Source organism: Nothobranchius furzeri, chromosome 5, assembly GCF_043380555.1.
Source record: "Nothobranchius furzeri strain GRZ-AD chromosome 5, NfurGRZ-RIMD1, whole genome shotgun sequence".
Lineage (NCBI taxonomy): Eukaryota > Metazoa > Chordata > Actinopteri > Cyprinodontiformes > Nothobranchiidae > Nothobranchius > Nothobranchius furzeri.
Window position 1 is genome coordinate 71,010,153 of NC_091745.1, and position 18,165 is coordinate 71,028,317.

At 41.2% G+C, this 18,165-nt stretch overlaps 1 protein-coding gene across 1 annotated transcript; it reads right to left on the reverse strand.

Moving 5' to 3' along the window:
• Positions 1-3,244: 3,244 nt before the first annotated feature.
• oscp1b (organic solute carrier partner 1b) lies at positions 3,245-17,272 on the reverse strand. The gene is made up of 10 exons (XM_015950081.3): positions 17,075-17,272; positions 13,774-13,928; positions 13,395-13,562; positions 11,218-11,298; positions 11,025-11,128; positions 5,576-5,704; positions 5,235-5,304; positions 4,059-4,198; positions 3,917-3,980; positions 3,245-3,576 (listed from the first exon to the last, which is right to left on the reverse strand). Exons 1-10 carry the CDS (start codon positions 17,184-17,186, stop codon positions 3,457-3,459), a joined length of 1,143 nt encoding a protein of 380 aa, XP_015805567.1. The 5' UTR covers positions 17,187-17,272; the 3' UTR covers positions 3,245-3,456.
• Positions 17,273-18,165: the final 893 nt, after the last annotated feature.

The following is an 18,165-nucleotide window of genomic DNA, read 5'->3' on the forward strand; positions in this document are numbered from 1 at the left end:
ATTTTTTTTTTTTTTTCAAATTTTCAAGTACACTTCAGGTGTTGTACTTGTACTATTTTGGATACACTGTCCTCAGGCTCCAGCTTTGTTTTATATTGATTGTATTAAAACAAAGAAAACAATCTGAAGTTGTTTTTAATTTACCGGTCCGGCCCACTTGGGACTAGATTTCTTGCAACGTGGCCCCTGAGCTAAAATGAGTTTGACACCCCTGCTCTAGATGACAAGCAGACAAGAGTCACACACAGTAAGTTGACGTCACTGTGATATCGAGTTGTCGGCGATACAAAAAAGTAGCTTCAAATTCGCCGTTAGCATTGTTAGCTCAAAGTTAGCCTCTAGCCTTCTTTATCCAATAGAGTAAAGCAAAAAGATGCTGTGGCTTCTTAGCAGAAGAAGGAAATATCTTCTGGGACGCTCCTGTTACTGGTTAATATTAGGGATGTCCCGATACAACTTTTCCACTTCCGATACGATACCGATATTGCTGCCTTCAGTATTTACCTATACCAATATCAATCTGATACGATATCAGCAATAATCATACTTTTACCTATTATGTAAAGTGGAATGTATGAAAGGCTTGATGAGGTGATATTACTCAATCGGAGAAGAAAAGCCAATAACAATAAGTATGAAAACAAATGACTGTTTTCTTACCAGTTGGTTGCAAAAATGTGAACAGACTGCTTATATTGATTTTTGATGGCGTCCGATATAATCCGATTCACTGTTTTTGGGCTGATATCAAATTACTCCCAATATCAACATCGGAATGGGACATCTCTGGTTAATATACAATTCTGGTGTTTTTTTGCCAGCAAAACAAACTGTTTCTCGGCGGCCATTAATAATTTATACATACAGCAGTGTGAAAACAACACAGGCTTTTTGGTATGCAACAGTAGACATCCCACGCTGGCTTTGTTCAGTAAGATAAATGTGGATCTAAATTCTACTGATCCTTTAATAGAAATGAGTATTTATGTGTTTGTACACAAACCCAAACTATTTACTCAACATCTATTTATTCAAAATACTCAATTGCACATTATAATACAAGCTGAATTAGCAACATTTCCCTATACATAGGAAAATACAAAAAATACATTTTACAATAAAATAGTGATAAATAACCCGCACTTGTACAGCACCTTTCAAAGCCAGAGGAGTCCAAAGCGCTTTACACTTAAGTGCATCAATCATCCATTCACACACATATTCACACAGTGGTGGTAAGCTACAATGTAGCCACAGCTGTCCTGGGGCGCACTGACAGAGGACAGGCTTTCAAGCACAGGCATCACAGGTCCCTCTGACCACCATCAGCAGGCAAGGTGGGTTAAGTGTCTTGCCAGGATTGAACCTACAACCTTCTGATTACTGGACAACCCGCTCTACCCCCTGAGCCACTGCTGCCCCTAATATTCACAAATTCTTGTATTGTCATACTCTGTTATAACAACAGGGTCACAGTGAAGCCCACTGATGCACATTCTCCACCATTATCTCCATCACAGGGTAGTGGTGTTGGGTTATGTTTAATTAGTTTCTTTTAAACTTAGTCAACTCATTTGCGTAAAGTGTAGGGAGACGTTTAGAGAATCAAATCCTCTAAATCCAAGACCATGGTCTTGAGTCAGAAAAGGATGGAATGCTTTCTCCGGGTCAGGGACAAGGTCCTGCCTCAAGTGGAGAAGTTTAAGTATCTCGGAGTCTTGTTCACGCAAATTCATCCAGCCAGCCGCTAAAAGGTGCGTTTTGGTTTGTAAACGAGAACGCCCCCTCCAAAACGGGAAGCCCCTTCTTCTTATTCGGTCCTGAGATGTTACTTCACCTCCGATATTTCAAAATAAGATATTTTCTCCGCTCATCTATCTGTTCTGTCTTTTTTAATACAGTTATTGATCAGCTGTGCTCACCCTGCCCTTTCATTTCGTGCTACTGGTTTGACATGAGCACGCTCCATGCTCTCCAAACCCGAACCTGTGTTTAAGTCCCGCCTCCTGCTTTATCCACGTTAACGTTGTTTTTCCTGAAGTTAAGGCGTGGGTTGCGACCAACAGTGACCCGGAATAAAGATCCGAAACAGAAAGAACAAGTTGGAGTCATGGCAATATCTTTAAAAAAAATGTATAGGTGTGGTGGCTTTTATTTAGCCGTGGCGGTGCGACACGATCAATCAGTGTAGACTTTTATTTCGACGAACGTAGCAGGGAAAATAACGTATTTTGATGTCCATTCTGATTGGTTAGTGAAAAGCTACAACCCCCATTAAGGCGTTTCCGTAGCCCAAGCAGAAACGCCGCGCGGCTGGCTGGACCCTGCTCTGTTCACGAGCGAGGGAAAGAGGGAGCACACGGTTGATAGGTGCATTGGTGCTGTGTCTGCAGTGATAAGTGTGTTGTACCGGTCTGTTCTGTGCTGGAAGGCGAAGCTCTTGAATTACTGGTTGAACTACATTCCTACGCTCATTTATGGTCACAAGCTTTAGGGTAGTGACCGAAAGAACGAGATTGTAGATACAAGCGGCCGAAACCAGTTTTCCCTGCAGGGTGGCTGGGCTCTCCATTAGAGATAGGGTGAGAAGCTCAGTCATCTGGGAGGGGCTTGGAGTAGATCCGCTGCTCCTTCACACTGAGAAAAGCCAGTTGAGGTGGCTTGGGGATATAGTTAGGATGCCACCTGGACACCTCCCTGATGAGGTTTTCCGGGACACGCTGAAGGGACAATGTTTCTCAACTGGCCAGGGAACACCTTAGCGGCTGTATGTCAGCAGCTAATGGGGATCTTAATAAACAAACAAACAAACAAACAAACCTTGGGATTCTCCTGGAAAAGCAGGCCCAAGTGGCTGAGGAGAGAGAAGTCTGGGCCTCCCTGCTTAGGCTACTGCCCCTGCGACCCCAACCCAGACAAGTGGACGGTAATGAACGGATGGGCGGAGACATTTATTAACAGATTAAAATTAAAGAGAGTTCAAACCAGCAGAAGTGTTTCCTTGATTTGTGTGTTTTCATTGATTCTCCCACCCTATAATTTTAAATCACATGATCATTAGGATACATAAAGGGTTAACAACCTCACCAAGAATAAACTCTGAGTAAATCATGGGATTATTTTGCTTTAAACCCTTGAAACTCTGTGGTGGTTTTACATTTGTGACCAACGTCTAAAATAAAATGATTCCGTTTAGTGTAGTTCACTAAGATGACGTTAAAAATGTTAATTTAAGAAACACAAGCTACCTGTAACATCCTTTTAGAATACAGTTTAACTTAATCTCAGCTCAAAACAAATTTTATTGAATGGAGAAAAGCAGCACCTGTGGCAGTAGCCGCTCTCATAAACATCCTAAAACCAGCCCAAAACCGAAGGCTGTTGCAGGAATGGACCACAGACTGATTCTCAGGAGAGAGTTAATGACTTTTGTGTCCAAGCTCATGGGCACCTCTGTCACAGACCGTCCATCATGGCCAAAAGGTCGTCTCCTTTGCTGCCAGAGCTGGGAGATTGAGGTCCAGACTCGGTGAATTCTCCCATGATCTTGGCCAGTTCTGCATTGGTCTGCCGGTCCTGAAAGATAATGTTGGAGTAGTAAGACTTGCATTCTATGACACCAAACCCTTTTAAACCAGTGAAGCCTCAGATTCCACATCAATCGCTGCAGTCCAGTCACATGAGTAATTGGGACTGTGCTGCAAGGCTTTCGAAAAAGTAGCTAAATTTAGGCGCTTACAGGAAAAAAGAAAAGCCTGATGCTAAAACATGTTTGAGTTTGTTGCTAATTACTGTTAGTGTGCACTTTCCATCTGATGAGAAACTGTTGCTAGTTTGGAATAAAACCTGTTTTGAAATTCAGGTAATAAGTCAAACGCCAGATGGGTTCTTTTCAACAGAAAGAGTTTGTTAGTACCTTTGTTGCTTGGATGTTTATGACTCCATATGAAAGCTCATCCGGTCTCGACAAAAATGCTTCTCTGTCATTAAGAGAAGATAAATGTAATAATTCACCTTGAATAAGATACATTTCCTTTGACGAAAAATAGGACACTTACTCTTCTTCTTCATCCGTGGCAAAGAGATTGACCCTAAAGCCACTTTCTGTGTTTCCTGGTTTCTCCACGTCTAGGCCTCCCATCAACCTGGCCAACAGATTCAGTTCCTCTTTGGCCAGAGGGTTTGGGGCAGCATTGACCTGTTGATACACAATAAAGCTTGGTTTATGCTTGACGCATCCACTTTCCGCTTGGTGATGCGGTTCGCGGATGGAACGAGCTTCACAACTTGCAGCGTTTATGGTTCATGCGGCTTATCTCTGCGGTGAGCCAATATTCTCCCAAACTGTAGGGGGCAGCATGGAGCTCTACGGCATGCATCCAACACTACACCATAGTAGAAGTAAAAATTACTGTTGTTTACAACATGGCATTCCAGCATTTTTTTAATAGTGTCCTCGTCTTTTCCGACAGTGCGAGCTATTTCTCTCCAAGAATTATTAACATGTTGAACACGGTGATTTCTGCGAGCTGAATCATACAAATGTCTGTATTTACGAACCTCTGCCATACTAGTTCTTGCCAGTCCGCCATGTTTTTCCACGTCCGCGTGGTTAGAAAATTTCCTAGGTGCGTGGTGCGGAAAGTTTGGGCCGTGCGGAGGCGCGGTGGAGGGGCGTGGTTGTTAAAATGACGCAATTTCGCCGCGCGGAGCCATGCGGACACATCAAGCATAAACCAACCTTAAGTTTGTTCACTTCTGTACGTTTGCAGTTGAACCTGTTAAGTTAAAGTTAAAGTCCCATTAGTTGTCACACACACAGGTGTGTGTGCGAAATTTGTTCTCCGCATTTGACCCATCCCCTAGGGGAGCGGTGAGCTGAACACACAGCCGCGCTCAGGAACCATTTGGTGGTTTAACCCCCCAATCCAACCCCTTAATGCTGAGTGTCAAGCAAGGAGGCATTGGGTCCCATTTTTTCAAAGTCTTTGGTATGACCCAACCAGGAATCGAACCCTGATCTCCCAGTCTCAGGGCGGACACTCTACCACTAGGCCACTGAGCTGGTATATAATGTTGTTTCTCAGCTCCTGTTTCTGACTATAACAAAGGAAGTATAACGTAGTACCACCGACTTTCAGACACACGTGTGATCTGAACACTGCATAGAGGCTAACCTGTCAGAGCTACACTTGTTAATGTGGTTATACTAATAAAAAACCTTCACAACATACCTTTGTGTGCTGAGCAGAGTTTTTAGATGTGCCAGAGATGTGTGTTTCAACGGGGCGGCTTATACTGTACCTGAATGGAAGGATTAAAAAAAAGAACATTAGCAAATATAAGCATGAAAATAAAAATCTAACTCATAATGACTTCTTTACACGATGACTAATAAACATCGGAATAATCAAAAGTATATTATTTTCAGGGAATTTATCACGGGATGTCTCAAGAATCCTGGATAAGGAGCGAGGTCTAACCTCTCAGGCCCAGATGATTGGTATGTATTATCATTCCAAACAGAACAAAGACAGGAAATTGAATTCACATGAAGAAGTTTCAATATTCTTACATGTTGGTGCCTAGTTTTGTAACCCTGTCTCCAAAAATGTCAAAGGATCCTTCTCGGAGCGCCAAAGTGTAGTCCCCTCCGTTTATGAACTGCAGCCTGTTCAGCTCTTCACCAGTACAGCTAAAAGTCCTAAAATTATCGACCCAGACATAAAAACAGTTAAGGTGAGAAAACACTTCAGACAAGAGCTAGATAGCTCTTTAAGTGGCTTCAGTTTGGACAAACATTGTTTTTGATCAAACAGATGAGCTAATAGTTGGCCAACAACACTGATCACATAAATATTGTATCAGTTTGGGTAAATGCTATATTATAGCCTTTACTTCACCATAAATCCTGAATTTTATGGTAATTTAGGCAAAATATGATGTAATTTAGTTCAGAAATGCTAAAGTTGCTTAGCCTGGAATCTAGAACGCCATTTGTCAAAGCAAAAATTACAGTCTAGCAACGCTCAATGGGAACCTCGCAGCCCTGGCCAGTATTGTGGCTGGCCAATCACAGCACGTTTCTGTAGAAAACTACGTGTTATTTTATGTGTTTTTTAATGTTTTATGTTGTTCTTCCAGTGTTGTAATGGCCAGTGTTGGGAACGTTGCTTTAAAAATGTAATTAGTTATAGTTACTGATTACTTTGTCAAAAAAGTAACTCAGTTACTAACTGAGTTACAAGATCATAAAAGTAACTAATTACCAACAAAAATAACTACTTAGTTACTTTTTTCATTAAAGAATGCAAGAATTACCACAATAGTAAAATATAAATGACTAATGACTGGAACATAATAAAATGTATGTCCAAATGTTTTTTTATAAACCTGAATAATTTAAATAAATAAGCACTTAACAGGAGGAACTACTAACAGGAACATTACACTAATCTAGACTATTAAAAGGTCACTGTGTGATATTTAACAAGACCCCAATCAGCTAAAATTTAAAATTGCAAATAGAAACACCAGTAAAGGTTCCTGAGCCTTTAAATGGTCTCTCGGTCTAGTTAAATTACAGAAATAAATGTTATTTTGCACAGTATTCTAATTTTTCCAGCTTCACATAAATGTGTGTTTTTAGCAGCATTTCTGTTGCTGCTAATCTAGTAACGGTTAAATAAATAAATAAATATCCTTTAAAAAGACACTAGAACAGGCACAAGCCTGATGGAGGACTTACATTTACTAACTTGGGTCAGACCCAACCACAGAAGAGCTGAAGCTGGGTGGTAAACACACACAGGTAGTTCTAATAACACCTGAGCTCCACGACGTCTGAGACTGATGCATCAGTGTTACAGCGGGACTAAAGACATGATCAGAAACAGGTTACAGCTGGATGATCTAGGAAGGTAGAAGATCAGGATGTCTGAGCGGTGAAGAGGTGAGCGGACCTTCAGGACGCCCCGCTGTCACGCCAAGAAGGGCACGGCTGCAGACCCGCAGATTCCCACCTGCAGCAGCGAATCTGCGGGGGGTCTGCAGCCGTAGATATCCATCACGTCTTCCTCGTTCTTCACGGGCCGTGATGCTCTTGGATGAAAACATCTACCTCTTTAGCTCCTGATCAGCTGATGACAGCTTCAACACACCGCGCTGCTTAACGCACGCATTTCCTTATCAGTAACAGAAACGACGTTTTGATAAAAGAAGACGTAATTAATTAGTTTGCTCGTTACTGAAAATTTTTTTTTATTAACGCGGTTATTTTAAACGGCGTTATTCCCGTCAATGCTCTGTTGTGTCTACAGCATGCAGCGACTGAGACCGTGAGGGTCTCCGCCCACCCGGCCAATCATCATCGTGTTTGTAAGTGCGTTACCGACACCTCTCTCTCCCTGGCTGCAGCTGAAGTGTGGCGGTCAGAAAGCCTGACACTGTTGCTCAACGTTCGACAAGCACATAGTAACTCACAACCTTCCGTCCCCAGTAACGGTAACGGCGTTGCAATGGCGGGAAAAGTAATTCATTAGATTATTCCGTTACCTATAAAAGAACGCCGTTAGAAACGCCGTTATACTTAAACGGCGTTACTCCCAACACTGGTAATGGCAGACTGCCCTGTTGACTGACATCCATAGCAGTCCAATCACAGTGCTCTATTGGTTTGGTGGGCCAATCACAGCACTCTGTTGGTAGGCGGGATGTTACTGCGGGATGTTACTGATGGCACGGATCTTTTGAAACGGTTTTGGCATCAACTTTGGACTGTTTTGACTTGGGCTTTTCTTTTACTCAAGAGCAGACAGAGTACTTCAGTTTATTAAGAAAAGATATGTATTTGCATCTTCTTCAACGAAGTATGGCAGACTGCCCTGTTGACTGACATCCGTCGCGGTGAGTACGTCACGTTGTTTGTTATCCAACACCATGCGGAGACAGTTTGAAAGACAACTGTATATCCCGCCCCATGACTGAGAGCCGTCAATGGACCATGGCCAGACTATATACTCACATATATAGGAAGGCTGCCAGGCTATAATTTGCTAGCTTTACAGTTAATTTCCACTGCAACTCCCAACTGTGTAAACAACTACGTAATATGAACCTTGTGGTGAAAACATTTATAAAACAATGTTTGCATCAACCACTACAAAATCTGACACTAAGACTGTTTAGAGGCAGCAAAAATATATATATATAAATAAATAAATACATTTTTGTATTTCTCCAAACTGAGGCTGTTCAAAGAGCTATCTGTTTCATAAAAACCTCTCCACAAAAATCTCACTTCAGAAGATGTTAACTATCCCTTGACAGGTTATCTGCAGGTTTAGGGGAGCCAAATTTAAGACATTTTAAGACCCTTTTTAAGGCCACTTTGACCAAATTTAAGCTATTTTTTAAAATAAAATTTAAGCTATAATTTCCAGCTATTGCCTGGAACCGGTGCTAACCACGTCACGAACGTGGGATTAACCATCCAGTTACCATTAAACTTGCACTTCCCCATGGCACGAGCTCCCACTAGCTTAACCAGCTAATGTGCTCATCTAAAAATAGCCCCTTTTCACAACCTGAACGAATGTGTATGGTTCCGCTTACGCCAATATCATACACAAAAAATGCATGAATACTAACTAGAAATTCACGAAAAATTTATAGAAATTAAAGAATCTTGGTAATTTAAGACCTTTGGAAACTGTATTTAAGGATTATTTCAGGGGTGGACATTAACTTCAAAACCAACCGGCCAGCCGGGCCGGTAACTCTGAATATTTACCGGCCCCACCAAGAATCTACCGGCCCCACTGGTCAGCTGCCAAAACGAGTCAAAATAATAACAGAACTGTTTTAAATGTAATAAACCTTTATTTTGTACACATTCACAAACATAATAACGTATTCAAGTTTGAATTTGTTTGTTCCCTCAACAAAACACGATTTTGTCGTCGCATACTTCCGGCATACAACGCAGTACATCACCAACTCCGCTTTGCTGTATTCGAGCCATCGGCTGTGTTCGAGATGAGCCAGTTCTGCGCAGACTAGACCAGCGGTGATCGGCGAGCAGTGCATGCCGGTTAGATTCGTGTCCGAATTGATGCCGACTTGCTCTGACGTCATGCATACGTAGACAACGATAAACTTGTGAGATCAAGGCGGCCGCAGATTTTGGAGCAAGGCGCTGCAGTTGCTCTCCCTCGGCTGCAAAACCTAGATGATGATGGGAAACGCCTGGCTCTCACCTGATCTAAGATCTGATTGGTTCATATTTTGATCCAAACATCCGGTGGTAGAACATGAAACGTTAGTTGGTCACATGTATTCTATAAATCACATATAGGCCATAAAGAGAAATGTGTTTTGTTTTCTTTTGTCACGTTTCCTATGAGCACACTAAACCTACAGCTGATAACCTTTAATTATTACAGTCAGGTCTTCATATACAATATGATATCCACAAGCACGTGAGGATGTTTCAGCTGCTAACAGGCACCAGAATTAAAATTGAAAATTAAACAAATGTGAACGCTGACGCGATATCTTCAGCCATCGTCACCCCCGAGCTACACATGCAGGAAAATCCAAGAGATTCAACTGGCAGAAACAACTGGTTTACAGCATAGTCAGTCAGTCAGTCAGTCACTCTCTCTCTCTCTCTCTCTCTCTCTCTCTCTCTCTCTCTCTCTCTCTCTCTCTCTCTCTCTCTCTCTCTCTCTCTCTCTCTCTCTCTCTCTCTCTCTCTCTCTCTCTCTCTCTCTCTCTCTCTCTCTCTCTCTCTCTCTCTCTCTCTCTCTCTCTCTCTCTCTCTCTCTCTCTCTCTCTCTCTCTCTCACTCACTCACTCACTCACTCACTCACTCACTCTCACACACACACACACACACACACGTAGAGGAAAAGAGCTGAGAAAAGAGAGAGGAAATGGAGGACAAGTAGTTAAAAGAAAAACTACAGCTGAGCCGGGGCGCGTCTGATCTGAACTGAGGAGCGGCGAGCAGCGGCCGAATTTCGTGAGCAATTCGCTTCTCGGCGCTTCGGGCGCTTCCGCGGCCGGTGTGTCCCCGGCGAAACGCCGGCTTTCAGCCACTCCCCCCGCTGCTTCCGTCTTCTCTCGCCTGTTTTCCAGGCGATGCGCTGCTCAACTCGAACACGGCCATTCTCTGCGCCTCCCTTCTTCTTTAAACCGCCAAGAATCATTCCACCTACGCACACGCTTCTCTGCTTCATACCGTTTCGAACTGTCTCGCTTCTCCTCACCAGTTTTAAAGCGTTTTGCCGGAGATTTCATCAAGAAATCCCATCCCTGTGGTGGCGCGATCTTCCTGCGTGCTTGTGTGTTTCTAGCGTGGTTCCACTTCGTCTTTAATAGTGAACTTATAGTTCACGTGACTATAACTAGAATGTGCAGTACGTGCACTAATCGTACAAGTGCAGAACGTGGCTAGAGGCGCGCAGGTTCACGCGCGCGAAACGAAAACGGTGGCTTCCTACAGGGTGGGGCCATGATGTAGGTGAAAGCCAGTGTGTAAATGACAAATAAGGCTTGGGCGCCACCCGGGCGGTAAGTCGTCAAGTATTTACCGCCCGACGAGAAAATTTAGCGCCATTGGCGCTCGGGCGCTTTAACGGTCCACCCCTGATTATTTGTAATTTTTAAGGATTTTTAAGGCCTTAACTTTGGAAAAGCAAATTTAAGACTTTTTAAGGACCCGCAGATACCCTGCTTTAATGGGTTTAAGAGCCAGGCCTTTTAATTTTTCTTAAACCAGATAAACATTTAGCTCTAGATTTAATATGAGCTAATATATCCTTTGTGCTTTGATAAAAATATAGTTTTTTTAATGTAACCCAAAATAACATGCCACCTATCTAAAATTAGAGGTTTAATGCTGGTTTTGCAAAACCCCTGTGATGCAATTAGCGGAGAAAAGGCCGGCTTAACATCCGATTTCATTGTTTGGGTAGAATCGCTAACGGCCTATGTGGAAAAAACCAAGATCTGTGTGGCACCTTATCAAACCTGGAACTTGTGTTCCATGAGGCACGGGACCACTGGTGAGGAGCACAAAACGGCCGTTTGAGTTCTGAACTTTATCTTTTAGGAAAATAGACACCTGACAGAGAACACAGAAGCAAGAAAAATTGCCTCAATAATAAAAATAAATATGAAACGTCTCTCTTCTGTGACAAAAAATGAACTTACCCTTATATGCATGTCTTGAAAGAAGATAAGAAGAGTTTGTCTAATCAGTTGGAATTCACCGTTACATAAGGGCGTATACATCTGAGGAAGAAAAAAAAGCAAGAGGAGATTAAAAATGAACACTTTTACTGTTACTTCTGTATTATCTGCAGTGTTTTAGTTTGTGATAAGAGAAGTAGGGGGATGTGAAGGATTTGTTTCCCCTCAGATAAAACATTTCCCACAATAATTCAAAGGAACATGCTGTAACTACACTAGCATATGCTAACAAGAATGCATTTTGCACCCAGTTATGGATTTTATCACTTGCAGTTTTTTTATGGAGACACATTATTACATTTTTTTTACGTTTTAATAGTTCTGTGGTCGACGTGAATATTTTTATGAAGTTCTTTTAACTAAATTCCTCTCACATAGTGATTTCAGCAGCTTTACTCTTGAGATTTTTAGCTCCTTCCAGAATGAGTCATTTCAGGGCTCTGTCACTTGTAGAAAAAATTTATTTGGCCACACCCACTCATCTGACAAGCTCTGAAAATCATAGTGGTGAGGAGTGTTTCTATTGTAATTTCCCTGTTTGTGACATCACAAATGGGGACTTGTTGAAACGGGTTGTTTTAGGCTCATAATTCCTTAAACAAAACACCAACAGAAAACGGATAAACCTTTTTTTCACATTTGGGTGTTTATTGAGACAGTAAAGACTCACACGGAAGCACAAAAGGATGCACAAGGTGAGTTTTGCATCATTTGTCTCCTTTAATTTATTATTTTAATATAATTGAGATGATACATAATAATTACAAATTATTACTAACATCTTGCTGCTGGTGAAGTCGCAAATAAATGATGCCTGGTTTCATGATGTTCATCAGTCTTATGAAAGCATGCTTATTTGTATTTTTATGTACTAACTGTGTCGGATTACTGAATTAATAACTAAAAATGATCATGGATTACCTTGTTACTTGTTCAAGGAGCAATCCGGATTATATGCTATCAAAACCATGCCAGTGTGACATAATAATTGAATTAAAAGGCCAACATCACTGTTTAAAGGGACTTTACGGACTTTTGAATTTTTATGCTCGCGGTTGCCCCCTCAGGCCAAAAGCGTAACGGCAGCTTCAATAGTAGGCTTGTGCACGAGGCGCGCATGCTGTACGTGCACACTCCTTAACGAAAATAACAGCTGAGACAGTCCTGTGTGTGTGTGTGGCCCGGAGGACAGGAGAACGCGCAGCTAATTAATTAAATAATTTGGTTCTGTACCTTTTTCTTCAGCACAGCCGACAAAGGTTTATGATGGGTCAGTCCTCCTGCATGCTCAGATCATTCCCTTCCCTTGCTTGAAAAACTGTTCCAAAATGAAAGTTGAACTCACATCTTTTTTTATCTGTGAATTCAATGCCGTTCGGCGAGTCTCAAATAAAAATTTGAGCATCTTACTGTAAAAAAAAAATACCATTAATGTAAAAAAGAAACTCTAAATAAACTATATTCACACCCAGAATCGGACCCAGGTCTTCTGCATGAGAGTCAGACATCTTACAAGGTGAGGTACACTCTAGCAACGTTCATAGCATCTGTAACTTTTATATCCTTGATGACAGCTGAAACAACGTGAAACCAAAGAACGGTTCAAAGCGAAAATGGCTATTTTGTTGCTAATTTGCAGGAAATATCTAGAAGAAAGTTCTACAGAAAGTAGCTAAGGGTCCTCAGAAATGTAGCTAGGTTCATCACTAGGCGTTAGGAACAGCGACAAAGTCGCTGAGTTGGCACTACCTCACTCTCTGCTGCTAAAGCTACTGATAGCAAATGCTACGGGCTATGCCTGAGCGTGAACGCGCATGAAGCAGCCTGCTCGACCCGAGCAGCTCTCTTTTTCTGTGATTTTACAGAAAAACAGGCAATCACAATAAAAATGCCAGGGCTCATTCTACAGGACCAGGGCATTGCAGGAGAATGTATGAAGAAGAAATTTATTATTTCTATACATGTTTTGGCTGTCAAAATTCCATAATGCCCCTTTAAAAATGAAGTAACAAAAATGTTCTTCTAATTTCATGATTTTATGGCTTTTTAAAAAAATGAAAAACAAAAATAATTTTTTTTTAGTGGCACAATGCAGAAAAAAAGCCATCTGAAATACAGCAGTGGCAAACATCCTTTACCTCTATGAGTTGTTGGTAAGTTTCATCAACTTGGCTGAGAATGCTGGGTGTGTCTTTCACAAAGTCTTTGATTGCATCCATGTGGTTAAAGGAGACAAGAACGATGTCCTTTGGGCGGGAACACAAAAGCACTTGGTATTTAAACGCCATGGTCATCAAGTCATAGAGCTGTCAAGAAAAGACACAATCGCAAATGAAGCATTCAGTTACCGTCAAATCAGCAGCAGAGGGCGCCACATAGAGTCTAACAAGCTGTCATGTAGTTAGTTGGAAGGAAAACATAAATGCCAGTGTATGTGATCAAAACTATTGAAACATTTGAGTATTTGTGCTCATCCATGAAGGAATGTGACTGAGGTGTGTGAAGCCAAAGCCTTACCTTGTCCATACTGGCCTGATTGAGTCTCATTATGGACGCGTGGGCCAGCCTATCAAACACAGTCCGCAGAGCCTTCTTGGAGTAAAGCTCCTGTGGCTTGAAAAGCTCCTCCAGGAACTTTTTGTTGAACATGGTGGTGATGATGTCATTCATGACTAGTCAGAGCAAAGCAGCACAACACACAGTCCACATAGAATGGACCTAAGTTAGATGAATGTACTTTGCTTTGGACAGTGCAAGTTCAGAAGACATTCTACAATAAAAAGGCTTGCCATAATAATTTCATCCAGAACTTAAGAGGAGGATTTTTAACAGAGCAGCGAGGTGAGTTATTAGAAGCTTCCTACTTGGTAGTAGATCTAGATTAGGAAGATTTTGTTTTGCATTTTGCATTGTGACTTTATCAAATGAAATCAAATGTCTTATAGTTTTACAGTTGAAAGCAGCGATGCACCGATATGAATTTTTGGGCCGATACCGATATTCGATACTAATGTCACTGATAACTGATATTTGCCAATACCCATATACTGACATTAATGCTTCTAAAATCATCAGATTTTGTATAGAATGAAGGCAGAATTTACGTTGTTATTATGTACACACACTACACACATTTATGCTTCTGAGATGATTACAATCACTGACTGTCACGTGACTAAACAAATACACACACCCTCACCCCTGAAACTGATAAACAAATGGAAACAAGATAGAAAACCAGGGTATCTGCAGGTTTAAGGGAGCCAAATTTAAGACATTTTAAGACCTTTTTTAAGGCCACTTTGACCAAATTGAAGCTATTTTTTTAAACTAAATTTAAGCTACAATTTCCAGCTATTGCCTGGAACTGGTGCTAACCACGTCGTGAACGTGGGATTAGCCATTCAGTTACCATTAATGTTGCGCTTCCCCATGGCGCAAACTCCCACTAGCGTGCTCATTTAAAAATAGCCCCCTTTCACAACCAACCGAATGTGTACAGTTCCGCTTACGCCAATATCATACACAAAAAATGCTGAACTAACTTGAAATTCATGACAATTTTATAGAAATAAAAGAATCTTGTTTATTGGGTCTTTGATAATTTAAGACCTTTGGAAACTATTTAAAGATTATTTGTCATCTTTAAGAATTTATAAGGCCTTAAATTTGAAGAAGCAAATTTAAGACTTTTTAAGACTTGTTTAGGACCTGCAGATACCCTGGAAAACATATCGGTTGTTAATATCGGCCTAGTTTTATTTATCGTTTCGATACGTTAAAAAATGACTAACACACTTCACCAAGGCTGCATCGGATCAAGGGTGCAAAAGGGGTGTGATCAACTTCCGCACTTGAGAATAACGGGCACCCTACGCCAGAACTATTCAATTCCGGGCCTCAAGGGCCGATGTCCAGTTTGTTTTGGTTTTAACCCTGCTTCAACACACCTGATTTCAATGAGTAGGTAATTAACAGGCTTCTGCAGAGCCTGATGAGCTGCTGCACACGTGATTCAACCACTGAATCAAGTGTGTTGGATCAGAGAAACCAGTCAAATGTGCTGGATACCGGCCCTCGAGGCCGGGAATTTGATAGCCCTGCCCTACGCACTCGCAACCCTGGTCGGGATCGCGCAATTGAAGGGCATAAGGGTGGAAGTGCGAGTATTGGGTTTAGGCCGTTAAAAATGGTTTGTGAGGGCTGACAATCCCCCCCCCCCCCCCCCCAAAAAACAAACAAACAAACAAAAACCAAATACCCACCATGCATAAACAAGTGCCCCACATACACCACCCCATTAAAAGTCCTGGACACGCCACTGGGTTCAACATATGCAGAAAGCCAAAAGAGCATGTTTAAGTTAAGACAAAATGAAATGTGCCTATTACAGAGTTTATGACATAATTTGCAATTAAATCATAGATGGGGTTTTTCTGCATACTGTGTAAATACAATGAGGCGTCTAGGAGTGCAACATACGTTAGCTATTGCAACTGTTATTGAGATCGGTGCAGTAACAACTACAGAGCACTTTTTTGAGCTAGACTATTAATTTAAAAAGTGTTGTTTAAACGGTGCACGGATTTCAGCTAAGCCAAAGCAGAGCAAAGAGCTACTATGCACAACTGTGTACTTTAGACTAAAATCTTGTACTAATAATACCTCTCTTTCTGTCCTCCTCTATCCAGGTCGCTATGTTTATAAATTAAAAGAAGATACATAAGTCAACTTGTGCTGAAAAATCATAGGCTAGTAAGTAATTTAGACAATTGCAAATATTGAGGTTAATCAATACACCCTTTGATGTAGGTTTGGAAAAAGCTGATTCCCAGAGCACAATAAAATTTGCTAAAAGTGATCAAACTGGAGAGAACAACAATGACTTGTTTACGTTAACATTCACTTGACAGAAACCAGAAAACTTGTTTCACAGTCATTGGTTTTGTGTCATCTGGATTACTGTCCAGTTGTCTGGTCCAGTGCTGCTAAAAAGGACTTGGATAAACTACAGAGAGCTCAGAATAGAGCTGCAAGGCTAGCTCTCGGTTGTCCTTATAGAGCCAATATCAACTGGATGCATCACAGGTTGTCCTGGATGAAGGTAAATGACAGATTAGCCTGTAGCCTGATTCTCTCTTTGCAGAAAACTTGGATATCACATAAACTTTTTAGTTTGTTCACAAAGTTGCTACCGACATGTAAGAGACATGGTTTTAACACAAGGAAAGCCTCCCAAGAAACCTTTACCCTTCCATTGCCAAAAACTAATGCCCTCAAGAGAACAGTCATTTACAGAGCTGTTTCATATTGGAATATCCTGCCTCCAGGAGTGGCATTAAGAAATGATCATGGCAGATTTAAAAAAAATCGTAAGACTTTGGTCACACATAACAATTTAAAACTAAATGACTGATGTGGGGTTTTAATTAGGTTTCTATAGTTATTAACCGGCCTGTGTGTGTGTGTGTGTGTGGGGGGGGGGGGGGGGGGGGGATTGGTATATTAATGGATATGTTTGTTTAAATGTTTTGTATGTTCTTTTTCCTACACTGCATATGTACTATTGTAAATGTTTTTTAATGATGCGGACCCTAGGAAGAATAGTCTTCACTATGGTGAAGACTAATGGGGATCCTTAAATAAACAAATAAACAAACATAACGGATTTTTTTAAATCATCCAAACTTCTCACTGCAAAACCTAGTGAATTAAACTGCCTCCAGTAGCAATGACCTTCTCAGGGTGTAGCATTTTACGTTTTGCTGCAGTAGAATGACGATCGGGCTGTTAGCACATTAGCTGCTAAGCTAACTACCTTTTTTAGCTTTGTCGGCGGGTATATTCTGAGCACGAAGCCGTTGGTCCAGGATGTAAAGCATTTCGCCGCCAAGATTAATAAAAAGCAGCGGCAGAGTCCTTGTAGACATGATGGCAGTTGGAGTGTTGAATCTTCTCAGGTAACAATCGATGGCTGGTGGATGGAGTCAGGGGTTGATGTTTGGTAAAGCCTCTTTCTGGTTGCCAGGCCACGAAGAAAGCAGCCAATCACAGTGGAGTGACGTAAAGACGCTTAACGTAGTGGCTAAAACGTTAAATTTAATGTATTTTCCCCTGATTTTTCCTCAAATAGTGCATACTTTTCGTTATAGACTGCAACAAATAATAATATAATCTTTAATTAATTATTTTTTAATTCCCGTAAAATATTATTCTCCTTGGTGTAACATTTTTCATAGCTATTTCAGATTAGTAAAACCTCATTGACACACCAACAAGTTAAAATTATAGATTATTTTTGAATATTTAGTAGTACAAATTTCAGACAAAATAAACAACAAAACAAAAATATGTGTTAAGTTGTTGCTCTTCTGGGAAGGAATATGACAGGTATGGAATGACCAAAGTTTTTTGGAAAACATCAGAAACATAGGATTTTTGCCAACAAATGCTGGAACTGACTGCAAAGAGAATTCTGAGGGAGCAGTGGGTACATTAGATTAATTTGGGATGAACTGAGAATGCATGAATGTCACAAGTCTGGTTGAAGCCAAATAAAGAACAACAAATTCCACCTGGTCCTGCCCTGGTCCAACAGTTCTTGCAGGATTAGAGTCAGGACAGGTGAATGACCAGATCTGATGTTCAGTGCATTCTGAACTCTCTCCATTAGTCACTTATTATTAAAACTGTGTTGTGGCAATGTTGTCAGTTTCCTTGCCTATAATTAAAGGTGCATCATGTAAGAATGAAGTAAGAGCGACATTCTGTGGTCAAATGTGGTTTCTGCAGCCCATTTTCAAAACACACCAGTCACTTTTTTACATTTCTGTGAGTTGTTCCAGCTATGGATCAGCGCCAGAAGATTCTAGATGATGAGCAAAGACAGGTCATTCACAGCAAATTGAT